A 25,858-nucleotide genomic window follows, 5' to 3' on the forward strand; every position below is an offset into this window, starting at 1 on the left:
AGAGGGGACAGAAGGAGATGGGAATGGATGCTGAATGCCGTGTTCAGCATGTGCTCTGCATGTGTGAGTGCACGCACATGTGTGTGTTCATGCATGCTTTGTTTGTGTGGCTATTATCTGAGTCTGCAGTATTTCTGTCACTTGAGGACTTAAGTTCCTGTTTTCTTAAAGGTTAAAAGTGGGTATCAGGTTGGACATGGTGGTGCACGCCATTAATCCAAGCACTCGGGAGGCAGAGGTAGGAGGAGAACTGTGAGTTCGAGGCCACCCTGAGACTACCTAGTGAATTCCAGGTCAGCCTGGGCTAGAGTGAGACCCTACCTCGAGGAAAAAAAAAAAAAAAAAGTGGGCATCATCTGTTGGTATTTAATTAGTTTCTTCTTTCTGCTAATATAACTGAAAAAGCTGTGTGTAGCATTTAAAAGGTATGTATTAGTATAAGTTACATTAATAGCTTTTGTTTTAAAACATTGCTAAGACATCCTCTTAATTTCCAAGAGGGCAAATAAATAAATCTATCAAATGTATCATAAGTATAGTGTGACTTTGGGTGAATAAAAATTGTTTGTGTGATTGCTGGCTATGCCTTAGGAACAGTTGGTGTTTTGTATATCATTATAAGCCACATATTATGGCCTTTAATTTCTGCTCAGTGATTTTTCAATTTATTTTCATAATGAATTCCAGAATGGCATTGAGAAAACCTGAATTCTGATCCCAACTGCCTGGGACAGTTACATGATATGTGCAGGGTCTCCAATGGTTTTTAAAAATTATTTAAGAGAGACAGAGAGAAAGAGGGAGGGAAGGAGGAAGGGAGGGAGGAAGGGAGGGAGGGAAGGAGGGGGGGAGAGAGAGAGAGAGAGTGCAAGAGAGAGAGAGCGCGTGCGCGCATATGCATACAGGGCCCCCAGCCACAGCAAATGAACTCCAGGCACATGTGCCATCTTGTACATCTGGCTTACATGGGTACTGGGGAATTTGACCTGGGTCCTTAAGATTCATAAGCAAGTGCCTTAACACTAAGGCATCTCTCCAGCCCTGCAGATGGTTTTTGTAGAATTACTTTAAGTCATTTGTAATGAAACTATTTTACAACCTGAATAGGATACTAAGAAACTCATTTTAAAAATCACATGGTTTAAAAACAGTGTACCTATCCATGCAACGTTGGCCATGTTTGATGGCGTTGAGTACTTGGCACGTCGGGGTAACATAACGTAGAGAGCGAGGCTGTTAGTAACTAGTTGGCGTTCTGTTGCTCAGTTTGATGGACATCCTGGAAGTACAAAGCACAGCCCCGTAGACTTACAGCTGTGCACATTGAGTGCCAGCAGCTTTTAGCCCCTGCTCTGAGCAGCTCCAGGCTCTTTGTAGCAGCACCTCTTAGCAGCTAGTGTCCACAGCTGCTGCCGGTGGCTAGCTCTGCCAGCGACTCTGCCTCCTGGGTATTCTCAAGGCCAGTAGCTCTTGATATTACCTGCTCTTCATGCATGGAGCTCAGCCCACGTTATCTGACACACACATTGTCTGAACATGGGTATATTTGAGCATCAGACACAGCCCATTGGTGCAGTACATGGAACAGAGGTCCAAGACTGGCCCTGTGAGGGTGAGAAGAACGCTACTTACATGTACAGACAGAGTGGGCTCACCTGTGCCCCTCACCCCGGCGTTCTGTACTATCATGCCATCTTTACAAGCGCACCGCACTTACCTGACCTGGCCGTGGCGAGAAGAGGAGGTGCTGGTCCCAGAGCAGAGGGAGGACATCTGGAGTGGCTCTACTGTGGGTGGACACACCTGGAGCAGCTGTGAAATGAGTCAACAGGAGTGGACTAGCTATGGCTGTGACAAAGTCTCCAAGGGCGCTGACAGGGTGTCCCATGCAGGAAGGGGGGCTATAGGAAAAGTCTCAGGAACAAGGAAACCCTGGTGGTTTCCATAACAACGGCGGAAGCAGTGGTGTCTGGATGGGGCCTGCGCAGCCGCTTGACGGCGGCTTAGGTGGGTGCCCAAAGCAGCAGCACTCGAATCCCCTGTGGAATCGGTGGTAGAGGCCCAGTTGAACGCTCTGGCAAGTGCAGATGCGGAGCCCGGAGTCCGTCAAGACGCGCAGCAAGGCGGCAGGAGCTCTGCCAAGAGCAGCCGACCCGGCCCAGCCGCGCGGCCCCCACGCAGGATGGGTGAGCAAGCAGCTGCCGCGCCAAGAAGCCCCACGCCAGGGAGGGTCTTGGCACCTGTCAGTTGAGTAGACAGGCAGTCCCTTGTGCCAGCCTTGATCTGTTTAAAATGAAGAGGTAGTCTAAACCTGTTATAATCTCAGCTACTCAGGAGGAGGAGTCAGGAGGATTTTAAGCAAGTTCAAGGTCTGCCTGACCCCACAGAGTATGTAGTGTATATATGTATGAAAAAGGGTATGGACACATTGCTTTACCTGGTAGCACTAAGACAATAAATAATAATAATGAAAGAAATAGGGATAGAGAAATAGGTCAGTCGGGAGCCTGAGTTCAGTCCCTAGAAGCACGGTGCCACGTGCTTGTCATGCTCGTGCTGGGGACGGTGACGCAGGTGGGTCGTGGACTCACTGGCTGCCCAGTCTAGCCCACTTGGCAGATGCTAGGCCAGTGAGAGACCCTGTCCCCAAAACGGTGGATAGTGCGGGAGCAGTTACACCTGTGACCTCCACATGCATGTGCACACATGTACACCTTCATGCACATACACAGCTGGAAGAAAAGTAAAAGAGCCTCAGAACTTTCTAAAAGTGAGAAGGGCCTATACTAGTGAGACTCCGGCATCAGACAGCTTCACTCGGTGTGCTCACAGAAAATGGGCAACCGGCCTCGATTCCTTAGTGAGGGGCCAGTGTTTGGCGGCAGGTAACTCATCCAGCGCTTTCACTTTCATCAGTGCTTTTACATGGAAAAAGAAAGGTAAGCGCTTTCCTTGGGGGATTGTTGGGCTCACCTAATCCATCTCCTCTGCGCCAAGCCCTTGAACTTCATCCCCTGGCTAAGCAAAGGATGGGAAACCTGGGGATCTGTGGGGGCAGTAGACTTAACCCTCAAAGCATGAGGAGAGTGGGCGTTCAGATGTGACCACCGGGGGATGGGGGGAGCTTTGCTACAGAGCATTGTTAAAACTTTGTCATCTGGAGGAATAGCTTTAAATGTAAGTTCTTACATTTACTGATTTTTCACTCTGGGTAAGTTATTTATCATTTTCCATGACTTCGGTCTATTCAATGAGGACAATACCAGATTGTAAAGTTGTAGTGGGATGTAAATGCCACAGACTGTATGAAATGCTGGGCTGAAATGCTCTCGAGACACTTAATCATATCCCAATTTACTGCCGTCAGCTTTATGATGTAGCTTTTTTAAGCTAATTTTCTATAGTTTTCCAAAACCCTACATGTCTGTTTATTATTATTATTTTAAATATTTTATTTATTAGAGAGAGAGAGAGGCACCAGGGCCTCCAGCCACTGCAAATGAACCCCAGACACATGCACCACCTTGTGCATCTGGCTTTACATGGGCCCTGGGGAATCAAACCTGGGTTCTTACACTTTGCAGGCAAGTGCCTTAACCACTGGGCAATCTCTCAGCCCAACATGTCTCTTTTTATAGTGAATAGTCTTGGTTGGGATGTGCTTAGAGCTGTCTTCAAGTCTTGAGACCAAGTTTGTAGGTTGCACACATGAGGTGTTTATTGAAGTAGTATTTCTTTCATTTCTCAAAAGACATGGAATAATTAACTAAAATAATCATGTACTTATTGTAATATATTTTATGCGTGTGATTTCTAGTTGCCAAAATTAATGTCACCAAGATGTTTCTTGGTTCTAAAAGCACGCAAGCCCAAAGTTGCTAGTACCCATGCTGGATGGTGGAGGATTCACAGGCTCTGCTGATGCTTTCAACTTACCCTGTTTTATGATTCAATTTGTATGAAATTTCTCGCAGCAGACCATTGTTAGCAAAAATGGTGAGTTAGCAGCTGAGAGGTCTGGCTCATCTAGAAAACCCTGCATTCATTCACCATCTCCACTCTCTCCAAAGTTAATTTCTCATGATAAAACTTCCTATTTCAGGGCATCATGACAGTGTTTCTTTACGTAGCTGGCAAATAGTCTTCTTGTTTGTTGCCCTGGATCTTCCCTCGGCCTCCTGAGTGCTGGGATTATGGGTGTAAATCACCATAGTTGGCCAGTTTTACATTTTATAATTTGTTGTTTTGCTATGGGACTCAAATTTAGTCTTAATGTACTTTGAGTTTGTGTGTGTATGTGTCATTCTTAATTAGTTGATACATAAGAGTTAGACACAGAGACCATGTGATGGGTCTTTTTTATTAAAAGAGATAATTAAGATGATCTTAGTAGGAGATAATTGTAAGGTTTAAAGCTATGGCTAACTAGAAACAAACAGAACTTTTTGAGAATTAATTAGATTCGAAGATATATATAAGTCCTAACAGATTCTGAATATCAAAAATCTCTTACAGATTTTCAGATTGATTTTTTTCATAAAGTCAAATTTCTTTAGCAAGTATTAACATACTCAGTATTTTAAACTCCAGAATGTTTACTTATTTTAGTAATTTATTTATCAGGAGAGAGGGAATGAATGAGCCCACCAGGGCCTCTGGCCACTGCATTCAACCTCCAGATGCATGTGCTACCTTGTGCATATGGTCTACGTGGCTACTGAGGAATCAAACCTGGGTCCTTAGACTTCGTAGGCAAGCTCCTTAAGTGCTAAGCCATCCCTCCCACTCCCAGAATATTTATTGATATATTTTACAGTATAAAAATCCTGTGGCTTTTGCTAAATTTTCAGTTGTTTCTAAAGTGTTTGAATAAGGTGCCAATGATTTTAGTTTGATGTAAAAGAGCATTAATTTAACTGATGTTCACTGTGCAATATAAATAATAATAATAATATGGTAAATCCCTTATGGGATTTTCACATACATTGCATTGTGATTACAGACTGATTGTAGTGCTGGTAAGTGACGTTCTATCCCAATATGACAAAGGAATAAGTTAAACATTTCCATCTGTATAGCAGTCACTTGCCCCCCCCCCACCCATGTATCCCATGGATATTCTATAGTATTTGAGCTCCATTTTATTAAATCTTAGGAGGCTTTCAGGTGTTTTCCCCTCGTCCCTTTAAACTAACCAGGTAGATGGATTATTCCGTATTGTGCGTGGAGACTTTAGGCTTATGGGGTCTGAAGTAACTGAGCCCGGGAGGAACTCCGAAGAACCTGCCCGTTGGGCTGCTGAAGATCCCCAGGTGGGGTTGTGCTCTGCGCAGGAGGCTGGTGACGCTCTCCTCAGACCGCCGTGCTCTGGGAGGAGAGCTTGTCCAGGGATTCAGTTAGCATTTCTGTTTGCTGTTCCTTTGATGCTTGCTAGCTGTGGCTTCTTTGTTTAAAATTTTTTTTGCTTATTTTTATTTATTTGAGAGCGACAGAGAAAGAGGCAGATAGAGAGAGAGAGAAAGAAAATGGGCGTGCCAGGGCCTCCAGCCACTGTGAACGAACTCCAGATGTGTGCACACCCTTGTGCATCTGGCTAACATGGGTCCTGGGGAATCGAGCCTCAAACCAGGGTCCTTAGGCTTCACAGGCAAGTGCTTAACCGCTGAGCCATCTCTCCAGCCCAGCTGTGGCCTCTTTTAAGCACTCTGGCTGTCTGCTAAGTTTATCAAGTCGTCGTCGTCTTTGTCATGACACTTGGTTCTGGGCCTGTGGCTTGGCTAGTAGTAGGCCTGCTTTCACTTGAGTGTCACGTTAGCACGTGTTATAGTTTGGTTCTGAACCCCAGAGGGTCATATGTTGACGACTTCATACCCAGCTGGTGGCACCATTGAGAGGTGGTGTAAGCCTCATGAGATGGGCCCTCCTGAAAGTAGGTCACTGAGGGCATGCATGCGAAAAGTCTCACGGAATCTGGTCCTCCTCTCAGTCTTTGCTTCGTAAACTTGCCTTGAGGTGAGAAGTCCCTTTGCCATGTGCCACTCGCCACGACGTCTGCCTCACCGTAGCCTGAAAGCAGCAGGACCACGTGACCATGGGCTGAAATGTGTAAAGCAGAGCCATCCACAAAAGCTGTTGTTTTCCCCACAGTGATGGAAAACTAACATACCATACTTATCAATCATATAAGTGTTTAGTGATCTCCCAATGTTAATTGTTTACATCAGTTTTATATCAATAATGTAGCTTTTGTTAAATTTTAAATTGTTTATGAAATGTATGTTTGCAGTTATTGTTTTTTTTTTTTTAAACACTTACTCATTTGAGAGAGTGAGTGAGTGAGTATGGGTGCTCCAGGACTTCTGCCACTGCAAATGAACTCCACATGCATATGCTACTTTGTACGTCTGGGTACTGGGGAAGTAAATGTGGACCCTCGGGCTTTGCAAGCAAGCCCCTTTACCACAAGCCCTCCGCAGCCCTGTAGTTCATGTTTTTGTTCAACCTTGAATAAAATAAAGTGCTAACCTTTTCAAACCACTGATCCAGTAAATTCACTAATTCATTTTTTTTTATTTTTAATTTTTTTTTAAAATATTTATCTGAGAGCGACAGACAGACAAAAAGGGAGAGAGAGAGAATGGGCATGCTAGGGCTTCCAGCCACTGCAAACGAACTCCAGATGCATCTGGCTGTGGGTTCTGGGGACCCGAGCCTTGAACCAGGGTCCTTAGGCTTCACAAGCAAGTGCTTACCCGCTAAGCCATCTCTCCAGCCCCACTAATTCATTTTTAAACCATTAGGTAGAGGCATAGTTGACATAAACTGCCTACTAAAAACGTATTATCTTGGGCTGGAGAGATTTCTCAGTGGTTAAGGCATTTACTTGCCTGTGAAGCCTAAGGACTTGGGTTCGATTCCCCAGTACCCACATAAAAAAATTAAAAAGGAGGGCGGGAAGATAGTTTGAATAGACTACATAACCAGGCAAATTGATGAAATTGTAAAAGCTATCAAAAGAAGTGAGAGGAGAGCCACCACTTTAGATTCCATGCCTTGGAGACAGACGACAGCAGGAGTCCCGCCAGTGCCCCTCGGCCCGCTGTCTGTTGGGGTGAACACACCTCCGTTGCAGTCAGATCTGCGTTGCTGGCAGAAATCCCCTGGCCAAGAGCAGCTGTGGGGGGAAAAGTTTATTTTGGCTGACAGACTCGAGGGGAAGCTCCATGATCGCAGGGGAAAATGATGGCATGAGCCAAGGGTGGACATCACCCCCTGGCCAACATCAGGCGGACAACAGCAACAGGAGAGTGTGCCAGGGGAAACTGGCTCTGACACCCACAAGCCCACTCCCAGCAATACACCGCCTCCAGGAGGCGTTACTTCCCAAACCTCCATCAGCTGGGAACCGAGCGTTCAGAACCTAAGTTTATGGAGGACACCTGAATCACACCACCACAACGACTATTAAGAAATGGCTTCTTCAGTGCCATTAAAAGATACAGCTGTAAAAAGGACACAACTAAATCAAGAGATTTATACAAAACAGTAAAAAAAAAAAAGTTAATATAAATTTCTTTAGCCTTTGTCAACATAATATGTTAAAAATGACTGATCCATGCCAGTGATGTTAGGTCCAAGAAAGGGACTTGTAAAATTAGCAGGTGATACAGTTGCTGCCCCAAAGTCACACTTAATGAGGTATTATTGCATAGTACATCAAGAACATTTATGTGCATTAGTATTTAAAGGATCTCATTATTCAGCTCATTATCATGACTAAATTTCATAAAGGCCAAATGAACAGATCATCACCGGCTCCAGGAATGCATTATATATCCACTGTTGGGTATCTTCACTGGTGATTTCTCTCTCTCCCATTGAACTGCACACAGTGTGGCTTTTTCCAGCTTTCTCTCAGCTGGTCTGCATGGAGGAGGTTCGCAGCTCAGCTCCAACAGGATTTCTCAGTGACCTTGCAGCCCAAGTGTGTGGAGTCTTCAGCAATAGGGTCTTAGCATCTACTCCTGGTGGGAAATGCAGAGCCTCGGCAATGATCTGTAATGCTTTGGGGGCATCAGGAACCTCCCTGGCCAACAGCTCACTGGAAGGTATCCCATCCCTGGGGCTGAAAATTTTCTAACAACAGTCTATGACTTCTGGATGTTCCATTGTTCAAAAAAGGTTTCCATATGACTTATTCATACCCTCTGAGATTTTGATTAGCCCTCCCCCCACCTTTCCTTTACTCAATCTCTTCCCCTGACCTCACTTAGGTCTTTCCATCCCCATTAATCTGTTGTTCTATTTACATATATACAATACCATCCTCTTAAGTCCCCCCGCCCTGTCTTTCTGTTCCCTCTATTTCCCCTTTCTAGCTGTACAGATACTGAAAGTATTTCATTTGTGACATGTTATCAAGTCACTTGCACTATCAAATTAAAATTTGTGCCAGAACTTGATGTTGTAAACTGGCTTACAGATTTGGCATCCATAGCCACTTAGTTAAATAAGCTAAACAGCAAGGTGAAAACCAACTTACTGATAACAATGTTTCAAATGATAACAGTATTCTAAATAATACAAATGATGGCAAGTTCAAATTAAGGCAAAGAAGTTTTTTCCATTTGAACATGTTGGCTCAACCCAATCCTGTGAACAACAAAAAATAGGCAGCCTTGCTTTTTCCATTTGATACAAGAATTGGAAAACAGACTTCAGGATTTCTGGGAAAACAGTATGTTCGAATACTTGCGACTCCATTTTTAGTGGACATAGATTTGTTACCTGCTGTGGTTGGATGCTTGGTCCCAGCTGGCTGTGCCCTTTAGGAGCCTTTAGGAGGTGGAGCCTTGCTGGAGGCAGGGAGTCACTGGGGCGCGCTCCCCACTTCCTGGCCGCCTTCACCTTCCTGATGGTGGATGTGGCGTGACTAACTGGCCTTCCGCTGCCCTGCTGCCTCAAGGCCGCCCTGACACTGAGCCCCAGTAAACCCTTTCCTTCCTTAAGCTGCTGCGCGCCTGGTGTTTGGTCACAGCAACGAGCCAAGTGACTGACGCACAGAGAAGCTTTCCACAGACCCTGTGTTGGTAATAACTGCATTTGTGTGCATGTATGTACAGCGTGTGGCCACGGCGGTTCTGCTGTGTCCAGTGTGCCCGGAGAAGCCAAAGGTTCCACCCCGCTCCAGTGTTTGTTCAGTCTTCCCTGTTGTCAGTGATGCAGCCTTTTCCCATCTCAAGAACGGCCTTTCTCTAGTTGTGTGTTGCATGAGAAATACCTCTGATGCACCTGCATTATAACATTTATCTGCCTCCCACACTAATCCATTACTGTGTGAGAGGGAGGAGGAATGAATGAATGAGAATATGGGTGCACCAGGGCCTCCAGCCACTGCAACAAATTCCAGAAGCATGTGCCTCCTTGTGTATCTGGCTTTACATGGGTACTGAACCAGGGTATTGAACTGGCGTCCTTTGACTTTGCAGGCAAATGCCTTAACTGCTAAGCCATCTCTCCACCCCCCGTTTCTTTTTTTATCTGCCCATTCTTTGTATCAGTTAGAGAATAATGAAAACACACTGGATATTTGAAGACAGCACTCTGTAGTTGGAGGGATTGGAGAGAGAGAGAGGGAGGAAGAGAGAGAGACACTGTGTCCCACCACGACTGGGGAACTTGCCTAGAGTCACGCAGAGTTACTAGCAGAGCCTGAGTCGCGGCCTGGGTCTGCAGGTCCTCCTCAGTGTTGTGTCATAGAAGCCTTCGTCTCTCCTACAGAAGCGTTCTCCAGACAGCGCGTAGTCTCTGGGCTCAGGGAACTGCTGTGAAGGCTAAGGTGGTCTTCGTTGCCCCTCTTCTCTCTTGACTCATCCTTCTCTTGGGAGAGCAGTGCAAGGGGCAGGAGAGGAGGGCTGCAGAGACATTGAAGTAGGTGGGGAGTTCATGCAGTCCGAGCCCTCGCATTGGCGATGGGAAGGAGGGAAGGCCAGGCACCTGTCCTCTGGGAAACGTCAGGAGACACTTGGCTGTACCTGGGTACTCTGAAACTGCGGCAGGCAGGGAAAGCCCTGGCCCTTCAACATAAAAAGCGAAGGTGAAAGGGCAGAGGAAGATCAGCTGTGTCACACCCACTGTGTGTGCCAAGGGCACAGGACAAGCTCGTTTGGATTACTTGTATTCTGAAGTGAATACAAGTTCCTGTGGTTGAAAAGCCAAACATTTTCCCAGCATGTGGGAGGGCGAAGTAGGAGAGCTGCCATGAGTTCGAGGCCATCCGGGGCTACATAGTGAGTTCAGATCGGTCTAGGCTAGGGTGAGACCCTGCCTCAAACAAACCAGCCAAGCAAGCAGAAAAGCCAGACATTTGCAGCGTGAAAAGCGTCCGTTGGATGCAGTCTGCGAAGGCCCGATTCGGTTCTGCCACACACCGCACTCCTAATTGCCCGGCACGCCGCAATCAGACTAAAGGTCACAGCACTTCAGGAATAGAAAAGACAGAATTAACACTGCCAGGTTGTGCAAACTACATGCTCTCAAAAGTCAGAGTTGTCTTTGTGACTGCACAGTGGAAAAAGAAATCCATCAAAAACCTGTTCAGTCCATCTTCTTCCCTCATCTCGTCATGTTAGCGGCACGGGCTTTATAATACTTAATAAGCATGTAAGGAGGTTACAGTGTTACTCTCAATCTCATCAAACCTCCCTATCATGGCCGTATTCTCTGGAGAGGGACAGCAGGTTCCAGTTGAATTTTTCCAGCCGATGGCAGTGCAGTTTGTGGGAAAGCTGTGCTTCGTCCCTATCGGGTAACGGTGTCCCTACCCTTCCAGAATTGTTTGCTCACTTTGGGTCGACACACAAGGACGCCGAGAGCACCTGCCTTGTTCACTCATCACAAGTATCAGTTTGCTTGTGTTGTTCCTGTATTTTGTTTTATCACGGCTGGTTGTGTAAGGCCATTTTCACCCAAGTGTGTCATGTACCTGAGCGCATCTCGCCGTGCCCTGCCGCCCTTCCCGTTACCTTCCTCCCTTTCTCTAGTCTCCATTCCCTTGGACAGTTTCACTTTCACCTTTATGTCATCTGTACACACATGATTCCATGTAGCTGTATAAAACCTAGGGTCTCCAAATAAGAGGCATGTGATATTTGAAACTAGAAATTTGCTTATGTCTATTTTCATGCAATGACATAACTTCATTTCATTTTTCTTCAACAGTTTAAAAGGTCTGTTGTGTATATAAGGCACATTTTCTTCATCAGTTCCTGGTACCTCGGTTGGTTTTGTCACTTGGCTCTTGTGATAAGTTCTGTAGGAAACACTAATTTCCAGACTTCTCTGTGACATGGTGACTTGCAGTCTCTCAAGGAAATGCTCAGGAGTGATTTAGCTGGATCATACAATAGCTTTGCTTTTAGTCTGAGACCTTCATACTGCTTTCACTATGACGGGACTGGCTTGTATTCCCAGCAGCGTGTAAGTGTTCCTGTGGTGTTTCCAGTGTAAAATGTCACCAGTAGCCCAACTCTTCCTGATTTAGGCTTCCTACTTAGGTGTGTCGCAGGAGGGTGGGCCGCCCAGGAGGCTGAGGCAGGAGGATTATAACATATTTGAGGCCAGCCTGAGATACACCCACATTTAATGCTTTAAAAAAGCTGCCGGGTGTGGTGGCTCACGCCTTTAATCCCAGTGCTCGGGAGGCAGAGGTAGGAGGATCACCGTGAGTTGAAGGGCACCCTGAGACTCCATAGTGAATCCTGGGTCAGCCTGGGCTAGAGTGGGACCCTACCTTGAAAAAAACAGACAAAAAACAGGGAGAAGGTAACCAAAACATACAGTCTACTGATAACAATGTTCGTTTCATTCAAACCACCTCCACAAGCCCACATGGCAACACACACTTATCATCCAAGCACTAGAGAGATTGAGACAGAAGGATTCCCCTGTACTCAAAGCTAGCCTGAGCTACAGCATGAGATCCTGTATCAAAAACAAACAGAAAAAAAGACGCCCCCCCCCCCATAGACATACCTAGAAACAGTATTTTACCTGGGAACTCTTAATCCAGTCAGGTTGACACATAAATTAACCATCACATTCTACTAAAGTTACACTAAACATGAGCAACTCATTATTATTTGAAGATCTTAAGTTACAAATGTGTACATTATATGGGCTAGAGAAATGGCTTAAACTGCTAAGCCATTAAAGTGCTTGCCTGTGAAGCCTAAGGACCCAGGTCTGATTCGCCAGGACCCACATAAGCCAGATGCACAAGGTGGCACGTGTGTCTGGAGTTGTTTTGCAGTGTCTAGAGGCCCTGGTATGCCTGTATTTTTTCTCTCTCTCCATTTCTCTCAAAGTATTTTTAAATGCACATTATAACCTGTACTGGATCCACAAAAGACAAAGGAAAAGAAAATACAATCATGAAAGTTAAGTGAAATGGAAGTAAAACAAGGCAGAAAAGTCACTTTTGGAACAAAGGACAGCTGTTCCATTAGAAAAAAACTAGCACAATGAAAGTGTAAATTCAGTCATATCTGCAGTTATATTGATCCAAACACCCAGTTTTAACTGGGTGAGCAATTTTATTTTATTTGGTTTTTCAGTGTAGGGTCTCACTCTATCCCAGGCTGACCCGTAATTCACTCTGTATTCTCAGTGTGGCCCGGAACTTACAGCAATCCTCTTGCCTCTGCCTCCTAAGTGCTGGGATTAAAGGCATGCACCACTACGCCCAGCTGGGTGAGCAATTTTAATATTCCATTGGTATCTAAACTGTAATTTAGATATAAAGACACAGAAAGGTTCAAATTTAAATGAAAAAGTTACTATGCAAGCACTAACCAAGAAGTTATAGTAATTCTAAATGATATTTTCTGCATTTTCCAAGTCTATTTTTGAAGTACAAACAAAAACTGTTAGAATTCAGGGAACAGTTGAGAAAGCGGTTATCAGTGGCATCCGAATACAACTGTGAACAGCACAGAAATGTGCTGAGAGCAGAGCCAGGCCAGGCCGAGCTGGTGACTCTGGGCCAGTGCGGCCAAGTCCACGCTCTTTTCAGCACCGTGCAGCATTCAGCGAGGCAGGCCAATTTCTGGGCCATAGAACAAATCTCAATAGACATAAAAGAATTAAGATCATACAAAGCCTGTCCCCTGAACACAATGAAAGTAAAGTGAAAATCAGTAATAGTGAGATATTTGGGGAAAATTCCCCAATTACTTGGATTTCTAAGATGACCTGCTTGTCACAGAGAGGTTCTTTAAGTGGATCAGGGAGGTAGTGATGAGGGCAAAGGGAACATTCAGACACCCTCATGCCATTTTAAGCAGGTGTTGAATTCCCTCTTTAAGTTTTTAAGGAAGACATTCTCTTTTAATCATCCTATAGGGAAACTTAAAGAGAGTCACTCTATAGCATTTATTTTTATTTGCTTTCTATTATTTCTTGCTTATGTGTATGTAATGTGCGTGTGGTATACACACTTGTATATATGTGCCCTGCAACGCCCCATATGCTCAGGTGCAGTGGGGGTGCTCACTGGGGGTGATCAGAGAGGAACATCTGTGGTTTTACACCAAAGCTTTTCTGCCTGGTCTTCTTTTGAGCCAGAGTCTTTTTTATTGATGCCAGAGCTTGTAGGGTTCTCTGCTCCCCGGTGGGCCTGGGGCCGCAGGCACACGGCCATACCCAGATGTTTCACATGGGATCTGGAGGTTTGAACTCGGCAGTGCCAGGCCCCTGTGCCCGTACAGGAAGTGTTTTAACTGCCGACCCACCTCTGCAGCCTGCAGGATTTTAAAAAGAAGATAAGTTACTGGAAGAAAAAAGGGCTGACTTAGCATAGAAAGCCATTCATAAAATTTTGGAATTCTTTAACCATTCGATTTTAGCTATAAGAATTCATCTTGGAGAAGTAGAATACCCTGTATGCAGACATTTAGTTGCATAGTAAATAAGATTAGAATTCAGGTTTACCTCAATTGTATAGTAAGAATTTGAGGAAAGTATTTGTATTTTATTTTGGTAATGAGTGTAAAGTTAAGTAAAATTAAAGCATTAAACTGTGTCCTATAGTGCAGTTTTTCCCCAGCACACATTTTCTTGTGAGCCTCTCTTCATCTTACAAAGAAGGCAGAGGAGGTTTAATTGGTGTGACCTCCTGGGGACTCATGGAAGGGTCTTGAAAAGTGACGCTAAGTCAGAGCAGAGCGCGGGTTTGTTCCATACGCCACGCTGCCCACCCGCTTCTCTGCGGCCGGTTTCCTCAGTGTGCACTTGCCGGTCACCTGCTGTCCAGTTTGCCGTGGCACCTCTGCTTGGTCACCTGTTCATACGTGATGCTGTGGCTTCATTCAGAGCACATTTGAGACCGCCCGTGTGCGGTGGGAGTTCCGGTAAGGCGGGGGAGGAGGACCTAAAGTAGGAAGCGAAGCTGGTTGTGCACGTGGCCATAAACTCATGACTATTAAGTAGAGAACACCAAAACATATGTGCGTATTTATTTGATCTATTTATGTACATATTTTATTTATTTAATCTATTTAGACAGCTTCCGTAAAAACACATAATATACCATGACCAACCATAATTCCCACTCACCACCTTCCCTTTCTCCCTGCCAACCCTTCTCCACTGAAGTCCTTCTTCTTTCCAACTGGTCTTCTGTTTTGATGCCATCGTGTTTTCCCCTCCTGTCAGGCAGGTCTTGTGTTGTAGCACCTGCCACTGTGAGGTCCTGACTGCCAAGGCTACTTTGCATCTGGGAGACAGCATTGTATGCAGTCCTGCCCTTCCTTTGGCGCTCACTGTCTTTCTGTAACCTCTTCTGCATTGGGCCCTGAGCCTTGGCGGCTGTGATAGAGTTGTCTCACTTCAGTGCTAAACATTCTCCTGTCACTCCTCTCAGCACTGTTGATGAACTTTGTGTCACCCGAGTGGTCACCACCGTCTAAACCCAAAATGCTGCTCTAACCAGAAGTGAGAGGGCTTATGACCTTCTGTGCCATAGGCGTCTGACTAGGTTTTCAGCACCAAACATATACCCCCTCCCATGGAGCGGGCCTCCAGTCCAAGCAGTTGCTTTGCCCCATAACATACACCACTATTGCACCAGTTGGCACATTTGGCTGTCTGGCCAGTTGTAAGGCTTGTAGGGTCTGCTGCTGTTTAACACCATTGATGGCTTCTCTCTCCCAAAAGGCTGCATGCAGCGAAGCTTTTTCCAGCATCCTGACAGCAAGTCAGCCGGGAGGGAGTTTCCAGCCCGGCTCCAGCTTGAAGTCTCAGAGACCTGCTCTTCAAGCGTGTGGGGTCTTCAGCAGTCAGGTCTTACTGTCCAGGGCTGGTGGACAACCAAGGGCCTTGGCAACAGCCTGTAATGTTTTAGAGGCATTAGGGTTCTCCCTGGCCAACAGCCCACTGGAGAGTGTTCCATCCCTGCCCTGGAATTTGTCCAACAATCTCTGGCTTCTGGATGCACCATCATCTACATTCCAAGCTCTCCCCTCTCCCTCCTTTCTTTTTTTAAGCATATATATTATTGGCTAGCAAAGAAGTGGGTTTCCATATGCATTATTCATAACATTTGCATCTTGATTAACCTTCCTTTCATCCTTCCTTTCCTTCGCCCCTCCCCTTGTGAGTATATTTTAAAACACTGCCACGCTTCAACAGATCGTAATCCCGCCATGGGTTGAGGAGCTGAAGGAGTTAGTGGGAGTGCATATCGAACTGGGGCTCCAGGCAAGGGCCGTACAGAAAGGGGTCTTAGACAGATGCTATGCAGTGAACTGGAAATGAGACCTTAGAATTAGTGCTGGAATTTTCAGAGGGAAAGCTGAATAGAAAAACGGTGCTAACTGACCTTGAGAAAAAGCTTGCCATTTGCCTCGGGCTCCAGACAGTAAGAAAACAAAACACAAGAACTCATTAGGGAAAATTAGAGCTTCAGTCCTGTGCCACAGGATCTCAGCTGAAGGAAACAGAATTTTTTTTCTGTGAGGCAACTTTCATAAAGTACAGAAAACCACTTCCTCTCTGCCATAAGAAAAGTTGTAATAAAATAAGCTAGGCACTCGTAGGTATGAGCACGTGCATGTCATGTCCCCGCACGTTTGTACATGGGTGCACACACACACAATTAGCATAGCAAAATACTGGGAGTAGTTTCTCTATGTCTTCCCAGGAACAGACTCCAGTGTGGCGATTCCACATGCAAGGGTTCTCAGTGGGTTATCTGGGCTCCTTTGCTCCCTTTGTGTGAACACATCCCTGCTTCCTCCCTTGGTGTGAATGCATCTTCTGCCGCCTCCCTCTGTGTGAATACCCCCTGCCTCCTCTTGCTGTCCTTTTGAGTTCTTCTGCTAGAGTAGGTCCTAACTTTTCTCTGGTCTTTGTTGAAATGCATCCAGAGTCCCCCGGGCCTGTTAAGTCCGTGAGACCTGTACCGTCTGTCGTCTGTGTGAAGCTCCAGCTTAGAGTTTGGTGCAGAGCCTCAGCCACAGGCTGTCCACGCAGGCTGGGCCATCCATGGTCAGTGTGTCACTCCTTATCCGTGGTCAGGGGGGTCACTCTTGCTTGCACCCCTTGTCTCCTTACCTCACAGAGACATTGTCACGTGCAGCTCTCAGGTCATAAGCATACTTTATTGTGGAGCTTGATCTCTTCAGAGTGCTTTTTAAAGCACTTATTTATAAGCAAGAGGAGAGAGAGAGAGAATAAGAATGGAAGGGTGCACCAGGGCCTCTAACTGCTGTAAACAAACTCCAGATGTGTGTACTACTTTGTGCAACTGGTTTCACATGGGTACTGGGGAATCAAACTGGTCGTTAGGCTCTGCAGGCAAGTGCCTTAACCACTGAGCCATCTCTTTAGCCCTCAAGGTGTTTTTGATCTCCATCTACTGTTCTCTGCACATAAATAATGCAGACACTGTTTATTGCCTGCAGCTCCACCCATTGCCTGTGGCTGCACCAACTGTCTACAGCTACGCCCACTGGGAAGGTTGCCCACAGTCTTGTTGATTGGTGCCTACATGCTAAGGACCTCTGTGGCACTTTTCCTCCTCCTCCATCTGGACGTGTGAGTCTGTTGGTACTCCTCAGGCATGCAGCAGCAGAGGGTCACTGCAGCTCTCTGGTGGGTGGCTCAAGGTCTGGGCTCCGGCTCATGACTGTCTGTGCTCTCTGACCCGCGCCGGTGGGATCATTGGCTTCCCGTTTTAGCTTGTGGACTGCCAGTGCCAGTTGACAGCTCAGCTGACAGAACAGCCTAGTCTGGAGAGCCTTGGAGTCCTGACTTCTGGTGTTCCATGGCTCATACTGTCACCTGGGAACACACTCCAGATGCTTTTTGCAAAAGGTCTTTAGTTTTTTGGTTTTTTTTTTTTCTCGGTAGGGTCTCATTCTAGCTCAGGCCGGCCTGGAATTCACTATGTAGCCTCAGGGTGGCCTCAAACTCATGGCGATCCTCCTACTTTGGTCTCCGGAGTGCTGGGAATAAAGGCGTGCGCCACCACGCCCAGCAAGGGTCTTTAATTCTTCACTGTGATGGCCGAGTCCCAGGAGCATGCATTCGGTACGGCACAGTTCACCATGAACTCTCTTGTGCCGCTTCCTACCACAGACACCTCTGCATCATTTGGATTCTGTTGGGCTTAGGCTAACCAGCGGGCTGCCCACACCACAGCTCAGAGGTCTCCTTTTTCTCCAGCTCCCACTCGAACTGGGCAGCTGTGAAGTCACCCAGTGTGAGGGCCAGAGCAGTATTGCCTGTGTTACCCAAGACCCAGCCTGATGGGTACTCGGCTTCATTGTGCTGGGGGTGCCTGGGGCAGCGGTTTTCCTTTGACCTAGGAGGGGTATCCCAGCGTGGTCCTGCCTCCTGGGTTCCTTAGAGCTTATCCTTAGTCGCAAGACTGGGTCCCTGCGGGAGTCCTGTCTACTCCCTGGAGCCGTGTGTCTGTCTCACCAGGACCTGCAGCATACCTGCCCCTGTGCATTCAGCAGGATGTCGCGTCTCCTCTTTGCCAGGCTCTGCTCGCAAAGCCGGTGCTGCTGCCGGGTCCCTAGCTGTCAGCCTGCCGTGCAGGAAGCTGAGATGCAGCAGCATGGGAGGCACCTGGTGCCCTGGGTCAGAAGGGCCAGTCTTCCAGCCGAGCCGAGAACACACCCAGAGGATTCTGGTGGAGGCTAGGGCACACTGGAGGGCTGGGCTTGGACTAAGCAGCATCACGTTCAACTTTCCAGATGCCCCTGGACCAGCACAGCGCCCCTGCTTTGGCTGGCAAACATTTCCATCTGTAACTCTGACCGGTGGTTCTGTGGCTCACAGCTCACCAGGGTGTCTGCGCTTCTCGGTCCTCCTGGGACTACCTGGTGTGCGCCCGGAGAGCCTCAGAGCTGCAGTGTCTGTGGTGGGAGCTGACCCAGGACACTTCATGGTCACCCTACTCATCCCGGGAAGGCAGGTAGAAATGCGTATGTGATGCTCTATAATAGTAGACATTGTTCTCAGCTATCAGCTTGTTTTGAGGACTGTTTGTAGCATTGTTCCAACAGTGTATAGTTCACTTTGGGAGAAAAGGCAGTCACTGGTCCCTCTTGTCACAGGCAGAGACTTGTGTGGTGGCTGGAGTGGTGGGGGCAAAGGATGAAGATGCTGACTTGTCCTCTCTGGCTTGGCTGTACAGTGCCCGGGGCAGCTTTCAGCCCCTCACTGTCCTTACGTGGAGCCTTGGTCAAGGTGGCAGTGACTAGCCGAGTCGCTGGTTTTGGGCTTCCTCCCTCTCGGAAGCTGCGGTGTTTGCGCTAACTGCACCTGCTATGGCGATTTCCGCCACCAGGACATTTTCCAGGTCACCAGGTGAAATCTTTAATATTTGTGCCATGATGTGCGACAAGGGCTGTCTGTGCCCCACCTGCCGTTTTCTTACTCCCAGGTGATGCGTGCGCAGGTCCTGAGTCCCTGTGGGCGTCTTTCTGTCATCGCTCATCGTATTTGGGGTTAGTCTTGATGTGAGATGCAGAGGCCAAAATGGGATCCCAGGCAGAGGTGTGACTACGGAAGTTACCTGTGTAAACAGATAAAGGGTGTGGGCGGACAGTGGGAATGTCCTTTCTGTCCGTGCTGAGGTCTCAGACATTCATCAGTCACAGGGAGTCCTGTCTTTCTCTCCTTTGCCGTTTACTGCAGACCCATTTCTGCTTTGTGTAGTGAGAGTTCTTTGTCTCCACCATGAAGGAAGACCAAGTTGGATAGTGTAGTCCCACATTCAGATTCCGGGGTGGGGACTCTGGCCTGGCTCAGCTGCGTCTGAATCTAGTTCGCGGTTCTAGGTTGTCTGTCACTAAACAGACGTTTCCCAAGAAAGTGGGGCAAAGGACAGGTGGAACACTCATAGCTCATGTGCCTCTAATAACCTGTTCGCACTTCATAAGCAGTCTTTGTTTTGTTCTCAGCAAATAGTCTGACTTAGAAGAACCCTTTGAGGGGTCATATTTCTTCCAATAAAGGAAGAGAAAAGCATGCTAAGCTATTCCACTGGTGATGGTGGGCTCATTCATTACGTACTTGTCTTTGTGATCGTGACGTGTTCTAAGAGTGATGACTGGCCCGAAGTGTGATCGTGATGTGGTCTTCAGCTTATGAAAAGTGAGTTAGTATCAAATAAAGGCTGTGTAAGAAAACATGCATCTGTGAAAGTGTTTCACATCGAATTGCAAATCTGTAAGAATCATTGCTAGGTGAGAGGAACTTTAAAATGGAATTTCAAAACCCCTTTGTTAAACTTGCAGGTATGTAGCAAGGTCTCTCTCGGTTGTAAAAGGCTCCAAGCCGAAATCCGAAATCCGAAGGCAGAGAGAAGCGAAGGGGGTGGGGCAGGGCTGGAAGGCTAGGGGAGCGGGAGGTAAGGCTCCCGGCGGGCAGGTAGAAATGCACATGCGGCGCTCTGTGACAAGTGCACAGTTGTTCAGTTACCCTGTTGTTTGGAGGACTGTTTGTGGAATTGTGGTAAGAGAACGCATAGACCCATCCTCTAAAGTCAGGCACTGTATGGTTCCCCTTGGGAGAAAAGCCAGTCCCTGGTCCCTCTTGTCACAGGCACAGAAACTTGTGTGGTTGCAGGAGAGGTGGGTGAGAAGGATGAAAACGCTGACTTACCTTCTCCGCATCCTTCTCAGACCTCCCTCTTGTTCTGTAGTGTAGCCACAGCCTAGTACAGGAGACGAGGGATTGTGAGGCCAGAGCATCAGGTTCCTGCCATTTGTCACAGTTCCCACCAGGGCAGCATAAGCTATGTCATATGGGAAGCCCCGGAGTCCATTAGGAGGGGGAGCTGCGAACAGAAGCCATTATTGTGGTTTCTGTGAACAGGAACAGTTGAAAGTAGGGCAGGGAGGCTCAGGATTGACGGGTGTGAATAGTAATGCTGGGCGCTGGGGCACAGGGGCCAGGAGATGTTTAACAGTTGGCTGGAGGGTGGGGTTCGCGGACTCAGCCCCCGTGTAAGGACCCAGCAGAGAAGGTGATGCCCGTGTGAGCTCCAGCTTGATGGTCTGCACTTGAGATTCGGTCACTCGCTTACTGTCTTCACCGCTGGGAGGAGTAGGCCCTCCATGGCGTGGCAGAAATCCCTATGTCCAAGTATTAGAAAAAAGGAGCCAGCCGTGGTGGCACACACCTTTAATCCCAGCACTTGGGAGGCAGAGGATCGCCATGAGTTCAAGGCCAGGCTGAGACTACATAGTGAATTCTAGGTCAGCCTGGACTAGAGTGAAACCCTACCTCAAGGAAAAAAAAAAAAAAAAAAAATCAGGGCAAAAAAATGTAGGAAGTGAGTTTTTCCTCATGTGAACCCTAATGCTATCTTATTACTCTCTCAGGTCAGTCCTTAGGGTAGTCGGCCAGATGTGCTGTGTTCCCAGGACTGGTATCATTTAGCCAGCAGTTTACTGGAACTGAGAAAGGGATGGCTTACATGAAAAACTGAAGGCAGGAGAGTAGATGGTTTTGTGGGAGCCAGCCGCTGGCTTTCTGCAACAGCAGGCACACGTGTCTGACTCTGGGCGGTGCGCAGCATGGAGAGAACGGGACTTAGGTTCCTGACTTGCTTTGGATGAGTTGGAGAGTTGGCAGTGGCATAAATAGGTGTGCAACTAAGGCTCTTTGTATTTGAGTAGTTGTATATTACTTAGGACAGAGATTGGCATACGGTAAAACTCAAAAAATAGGGTTTGGAGTGGTGGCTTAGCGGCTAAGGCGCTTGCCTGCAAAACCTAAGAACTCAGGTTCAAGTCTCCTGGTCCCACATAAGCCAGGCACACAGTGATGCAAGCGTGCAATGTTGCACATGCACACAAGGGGGCGCACACATCTGGAGTTCATTTGCAGTGGTTGAAGGCCCTGTCGTGCCTATTCTCTCCCCCTCTCTCCTTCTCTCTCTCAAATAAAAAAAAATCTCAAAAAACAGGATTGATTATAGTAACTATTAATATTTATATTCTGACGACTATACTTTTAGTTGCTCTTGTAACAACAGTTTGCTGCTTGAGGATAAAACCTAATCTAAGAAAATTCTCAGCAATGTTTACGTAATTATCATTAAAGAAGTATACACTGGAGCTGGAGAGATGGCTTAGCAATTAAGTTTCTTGCTTGTGAAGCCTAAGGACCCAGGTTCAATACCCAAGTATCCATGTAAGCCAGATGCACAAGTGGTGCATGTGTCTGGATTCGTTTGCAGTGGCTAGAGGCCCTAGCATGCCCATTCTTTCTATCTGCCTCTTTTTCTCTTTCTTAAATACGTAAATAAATAAACAAAATATAAAAAAGGTGTACATTGAAGGTAAATATTTTAAAATAGGAAAATTTAGGTAACCAAGTCTTGTAGTAAAAAGGTAAAAGATTTATTATATGGTGACATTTCTTTCTGGAAAAATCATTGAAAACAATGTGGCAGCAACTTGTCATAATAAATGAAAAACGAGAATTCTTTGTGAGAAGAAAAGGAAAACTATTAGCAAGTCTGACAAAAGAATAAGGAGCAGGAAAGAAGAATAATGAAGAAAGATCAGCAGGGACCCCATGCCATGCGAACTAGAAGGAAATGAAGCAATAAGAAAGACGGGCCACGCAGATCCAGAAAGCAATAAAGGAAGAAGTGAGGGGAGACAAAGACAGAGGAGCTAACGAGCTAACACGGGACCCAGATCTCAGCCTGACGGCGCTGCTTGTAACGCTGCCTTGTGAGACTGGCCCAAGCACACATTGTCTTCTAAATGCCACAGTGAAATACCTTCTCAACAGAAGGCTTCACAACATGTAGGAAACATTTAGAAGCTGTGTACAATATTCTCCTCTTCCCCATCCACCGAGGATTCATGCTGTGTAGGGTGGAAAAGGAACGTTAACATACATTTTTTAGGGGTATGAGTATCGATGTATTCGTGGTGTATGCACGTGAGTGTGCTGATGTGTGTGTGGCGGCCATTGGAGGATGTTGAGTGTCTCTGTCACGCTCCCACCATAATTCTTTGGGACAGAGTTTCCCACTGAACCTAGAGTTTGACCAGTGAGCCCCAAGGACCCTTCTGTCTCTGTCCCCTTGGCACTGGGATTGTAGGCATGCGCAGCTCTGCCTGGCTTTTTTTCTATTAAAAGATATTTTTATTTGAGAGAGAGAGATGGAAAATTGGCACGCCAGGGCCTCCAGCCACTGCAGATGAACTCCAGATGCATGCACCACCTCGTGCATCTGGCTAATGTGGGTCCTGGGGAATCGAACCAAGGTTCTTTGGCTTTGCAGGCAAGCGCCTTAACTGTGAAGCCATCTCTCCATCCCCCAGCCTAGCTTTTTAAAGTGGGTTCTGGGAACCATATTTAGGTCCTCATGCTTATGCAGCAAGCACCCTAATGCATCGAGCCGTCTCCTGCCCCTTACATGGAGCTCTTTCTATGCTTGTATGGGTCTAGTAGGTGTGGTGTGTGTGTGTGTGTGTGTGTGTGTGCGCGCGTGCACGCGCGTGCGAGTGAATGAGCGCACCTGTACAGAGGCATGTGCCCTGTGCCCATTAGGAGGTCAGAGGAGAATGCTTGGTGTCCCCTTCCATCACTTCCCTGTGTGTTTGTGTGTCTGGTAGCTGTGGTGTGTGCATGTGTGTGTACCCTTCCATTTCTGGGGGTCCCCTCCGTTGCTTCTCCATGTGTTCGTGTGTGTCCCCTCCATTGTCTCTCCATGCTTCCTTGAGACAGTCGCTGATTCTGGAGCTGCAGTTTGCATGACCCTCAGATCCTCTGGGCTCCACGTGACTGGAGATGTGTGTAGCCACACCAGCTGTTGTGGGCTTCTGGGAAACGAAATTCCGGTAGCCGTGGGTCCTAGAGCTTGTGTGGGATGCGCTATTTGCCCGCTGAGCCCTCTCTCCTGTCCCGTATGTGGCTTTTGAGAGCCATCTTCCCTGTTTTCTTCCACTCCGTTCCCATTTCACAGATACCTGGTACCTGTGATTCCTGAGCTTTTTGGGTCCCCCCCACACACCTGGAGTTCAGGTGAGCTTACTTCGTATCTGCACTCTAGGTGTACATAGCCTTTTCTGTCTTGTAATCTGCTTAGGCCTGTAGTTCTGTGGTTATTTTTCTTCTCTTGTTTTTAGTCTGTGCTGGTCAGCTTTACATTAGCATACGAAAATACCCAAGATAAATAAGATACCAGGTCATAGTTTTAGTGGGTCTCTTGCATTTTTAAAATTTTTTTTTGTTTATTATTTATATTTATTTATTTGAGAGTGATAGAGAAAGAGGCAGAGAGAGAGAGAGAGAGAGAGAGAGAGAGAGAGAGAATGGGTGTGCCAAGGCCTCCAGCCACTGCAGACGAACTCCAGATGCATGCGCCCCCTAGTGCATATGGCTTTACATGGGTCCTGGGGAATCGAGCCACGAACCGGGATCCTTAGGCTTCACAGACAAGCGCTTAACCACTAAGCCATCTCTCCAGCCCTCTCTTGCATTTTTGTTTAGCTCTGTTGCTTGGACTTTTAGTGAGTTAGCCCTTTATTACGGGGGTACATTGCAGTGCAAAACTGCCTACCTCGTTCCCAGGAACCAAAAGGAGGAGCAGTCTGAGATCAGTGTCCTTTGATGGCCTCCTAAGTGACCTGCATGCTGGACCCCACCGCCTGCAGTTCTCACTGTCCTGTACAGTCAGTAGAGACCAGGACTGCCACTGGCATCTCTGAGGGACTTTCAAGATCCCCAAAGACTTGGAGACTTCCGTCTTCTGCCATTTTTCAGTGGGGAGGGAAAGAGGGGACATGCATGTATTTAATCTCTTAAGCATAACTGGGATCTAGCATATATTATTTTTCTATTAAAGATGAATAATGCATATATCTGAAATCTATAAAGTTCATTAAAGTAATTAAACATTGCATTTTAGCTGATCTAACAGAAATGAAATCCTAATTAAGATTCCTGGTAAAAGGTCAATTCCAAGAGAACTTCTAAAATTCTAGGTTTGTTAAAATGTGAATGTGAGCTTTTAAACAACTGTCTTTTTAACTTGCAGATTGTGAGCCATGCCTTTAGTGAAGAGGAACATCGAACCCCGGCACTTGTGCCGCGGGGCTCTGCCGGAAGGGATCCCCAGCGAGCTGGAGTGTGTTACCAACAGCACGCTGGCTGCCATCATACGCCAGCTGAGCAGTCTGAGTAAGTCTTAGTCTTGGGGTTTGCCTCAGGAACGCTGATGCAGTTCATTCACTTGACACTACTGAGTTTCAGTCAGTAGTTGCAGCTTCAAAGGAGCGATTCTGCCTCCCTCCTCCTCCTCCCTCACCTTTGCCTGTGGTTGTGCCTGCGCCAGGCTTGGGATGCCTCACCCTGACCATGCCCCGAGAGAAGGGCTTCTGGAAACACCTGCTCACAGACCGTTAGATAAGATCAGGTGTGCGCACCTCAAATCACTTAACCTTCTCAAATCTTTTAAAAGTGAAAGTGATTGTTACTTAGAAATTTATTGTAGTGAACTATTTTGTTCAACTTGACAAGACCATTTTTTTTTTAAGCCTGATAGGTTGAAAAGTAGTTAACATCTGTAATATACCTGGTACACAGTTGGTTCAATAAAGCTTTGTCTACCAAGTAGCATTCAAGTGAACCATAGGATAAAGACAAAGGCAGGAAGATTTGCCGATTTAACTTTGAACTTGCTAGAAGTTCAAGTACAGGTTCTGACTTCGAGATCTCATGAGCGTGTGTCTGTGTGTGGATTAATGGTGCTTGCCAGCATAAGGAAAAGTTCCTTCCTCCTCCTAGCTCCGAGGGCCAAGATGAAATATCCAAGGAATGTCTGCTCCACTTTTTGTTACTCAAGTGTGTATGAAAATGACTTTTCTTCTTCAAGGATTTTTGAAGTTGCACGTTTTTTCTAACTCACATTTTTAGCATGATCTGGTTTCTCACTTCATCTTTACCCCTTTGCTTTACAAGGTTAATGTTGCATTTCAGGTGACAGATTTTCACAGTTAAACACTTCGTAACCAGAGAGCCCTCCATGAACTCATACATACTGGTAGCCATAAGCACTGAAGTTTGGTTTGTTGTTGGTTTTGTGAAACATGGGTACTGCTGCTTTAAAAACAGCCACGGCAGAGTAGTATTTTGCATTGACATCATTAAATGCCTTTGTAAATATTGGCTAAGGAAAATGTAATTTAGAAATTACTCAAAATGTATTTTAACAAAGATTTCTTCTGAAATACAAGCTAATTACAATCAGTTTTTGTTAGTAATTATTGATGAAATATATAAATTCATGTAATTACAGGAAACCTTGTTATAAATTACT

The 25,858-nt window shown here is 46.5% G+C and overlaps 1 protein-coding gene across 3 annotated transcripts in view; it reads left to right on the top strand.

The window, feature by feature from the left end:
* Positions 1–25,858, top strand: part of Wasf3 (WASP family member 3) — a 100,924-nt gene that overhangs the window by 35,528 nt on the left and 39,538 nt on the right. For 2 of the 3 annotated variants that reach the window (XM_045155418.1, XM_045155420.1), the window contains exons 3-4: positions 23,504–23,562; positions 24,578–24,720. In XM_045155418.1, coding sequence (XP_045011353.1) covers positions 24,588–24,720 — 133 coding nt within the window. In that variant the 5' untranslated portion in view covers positions 23,504–23,562; positions 24,578–24,587. The remainder of the gene's footprint in view (positions 1–23,503; positions 23,563–24,577; positions 24,721–25,858) is intronic. The other variant, XM_045155419.1, reaches the window with a different exon arrangement.

The sequence above is a fragment of the Jaculus jaculus genome, chromosome 7 (genome assembly GCF_020740685.1).
Source record: "Jaculus jaculus isolate mJacJac1 chromosome 7, mJacJac1.mat.Y.cur, whole genome shotgun sequence".
NCBI lineage: Eukaryota > Metazoa > Chordata > Mammalia > Rodentia > Dipodidae > Jaculus > Jaculus jaculus.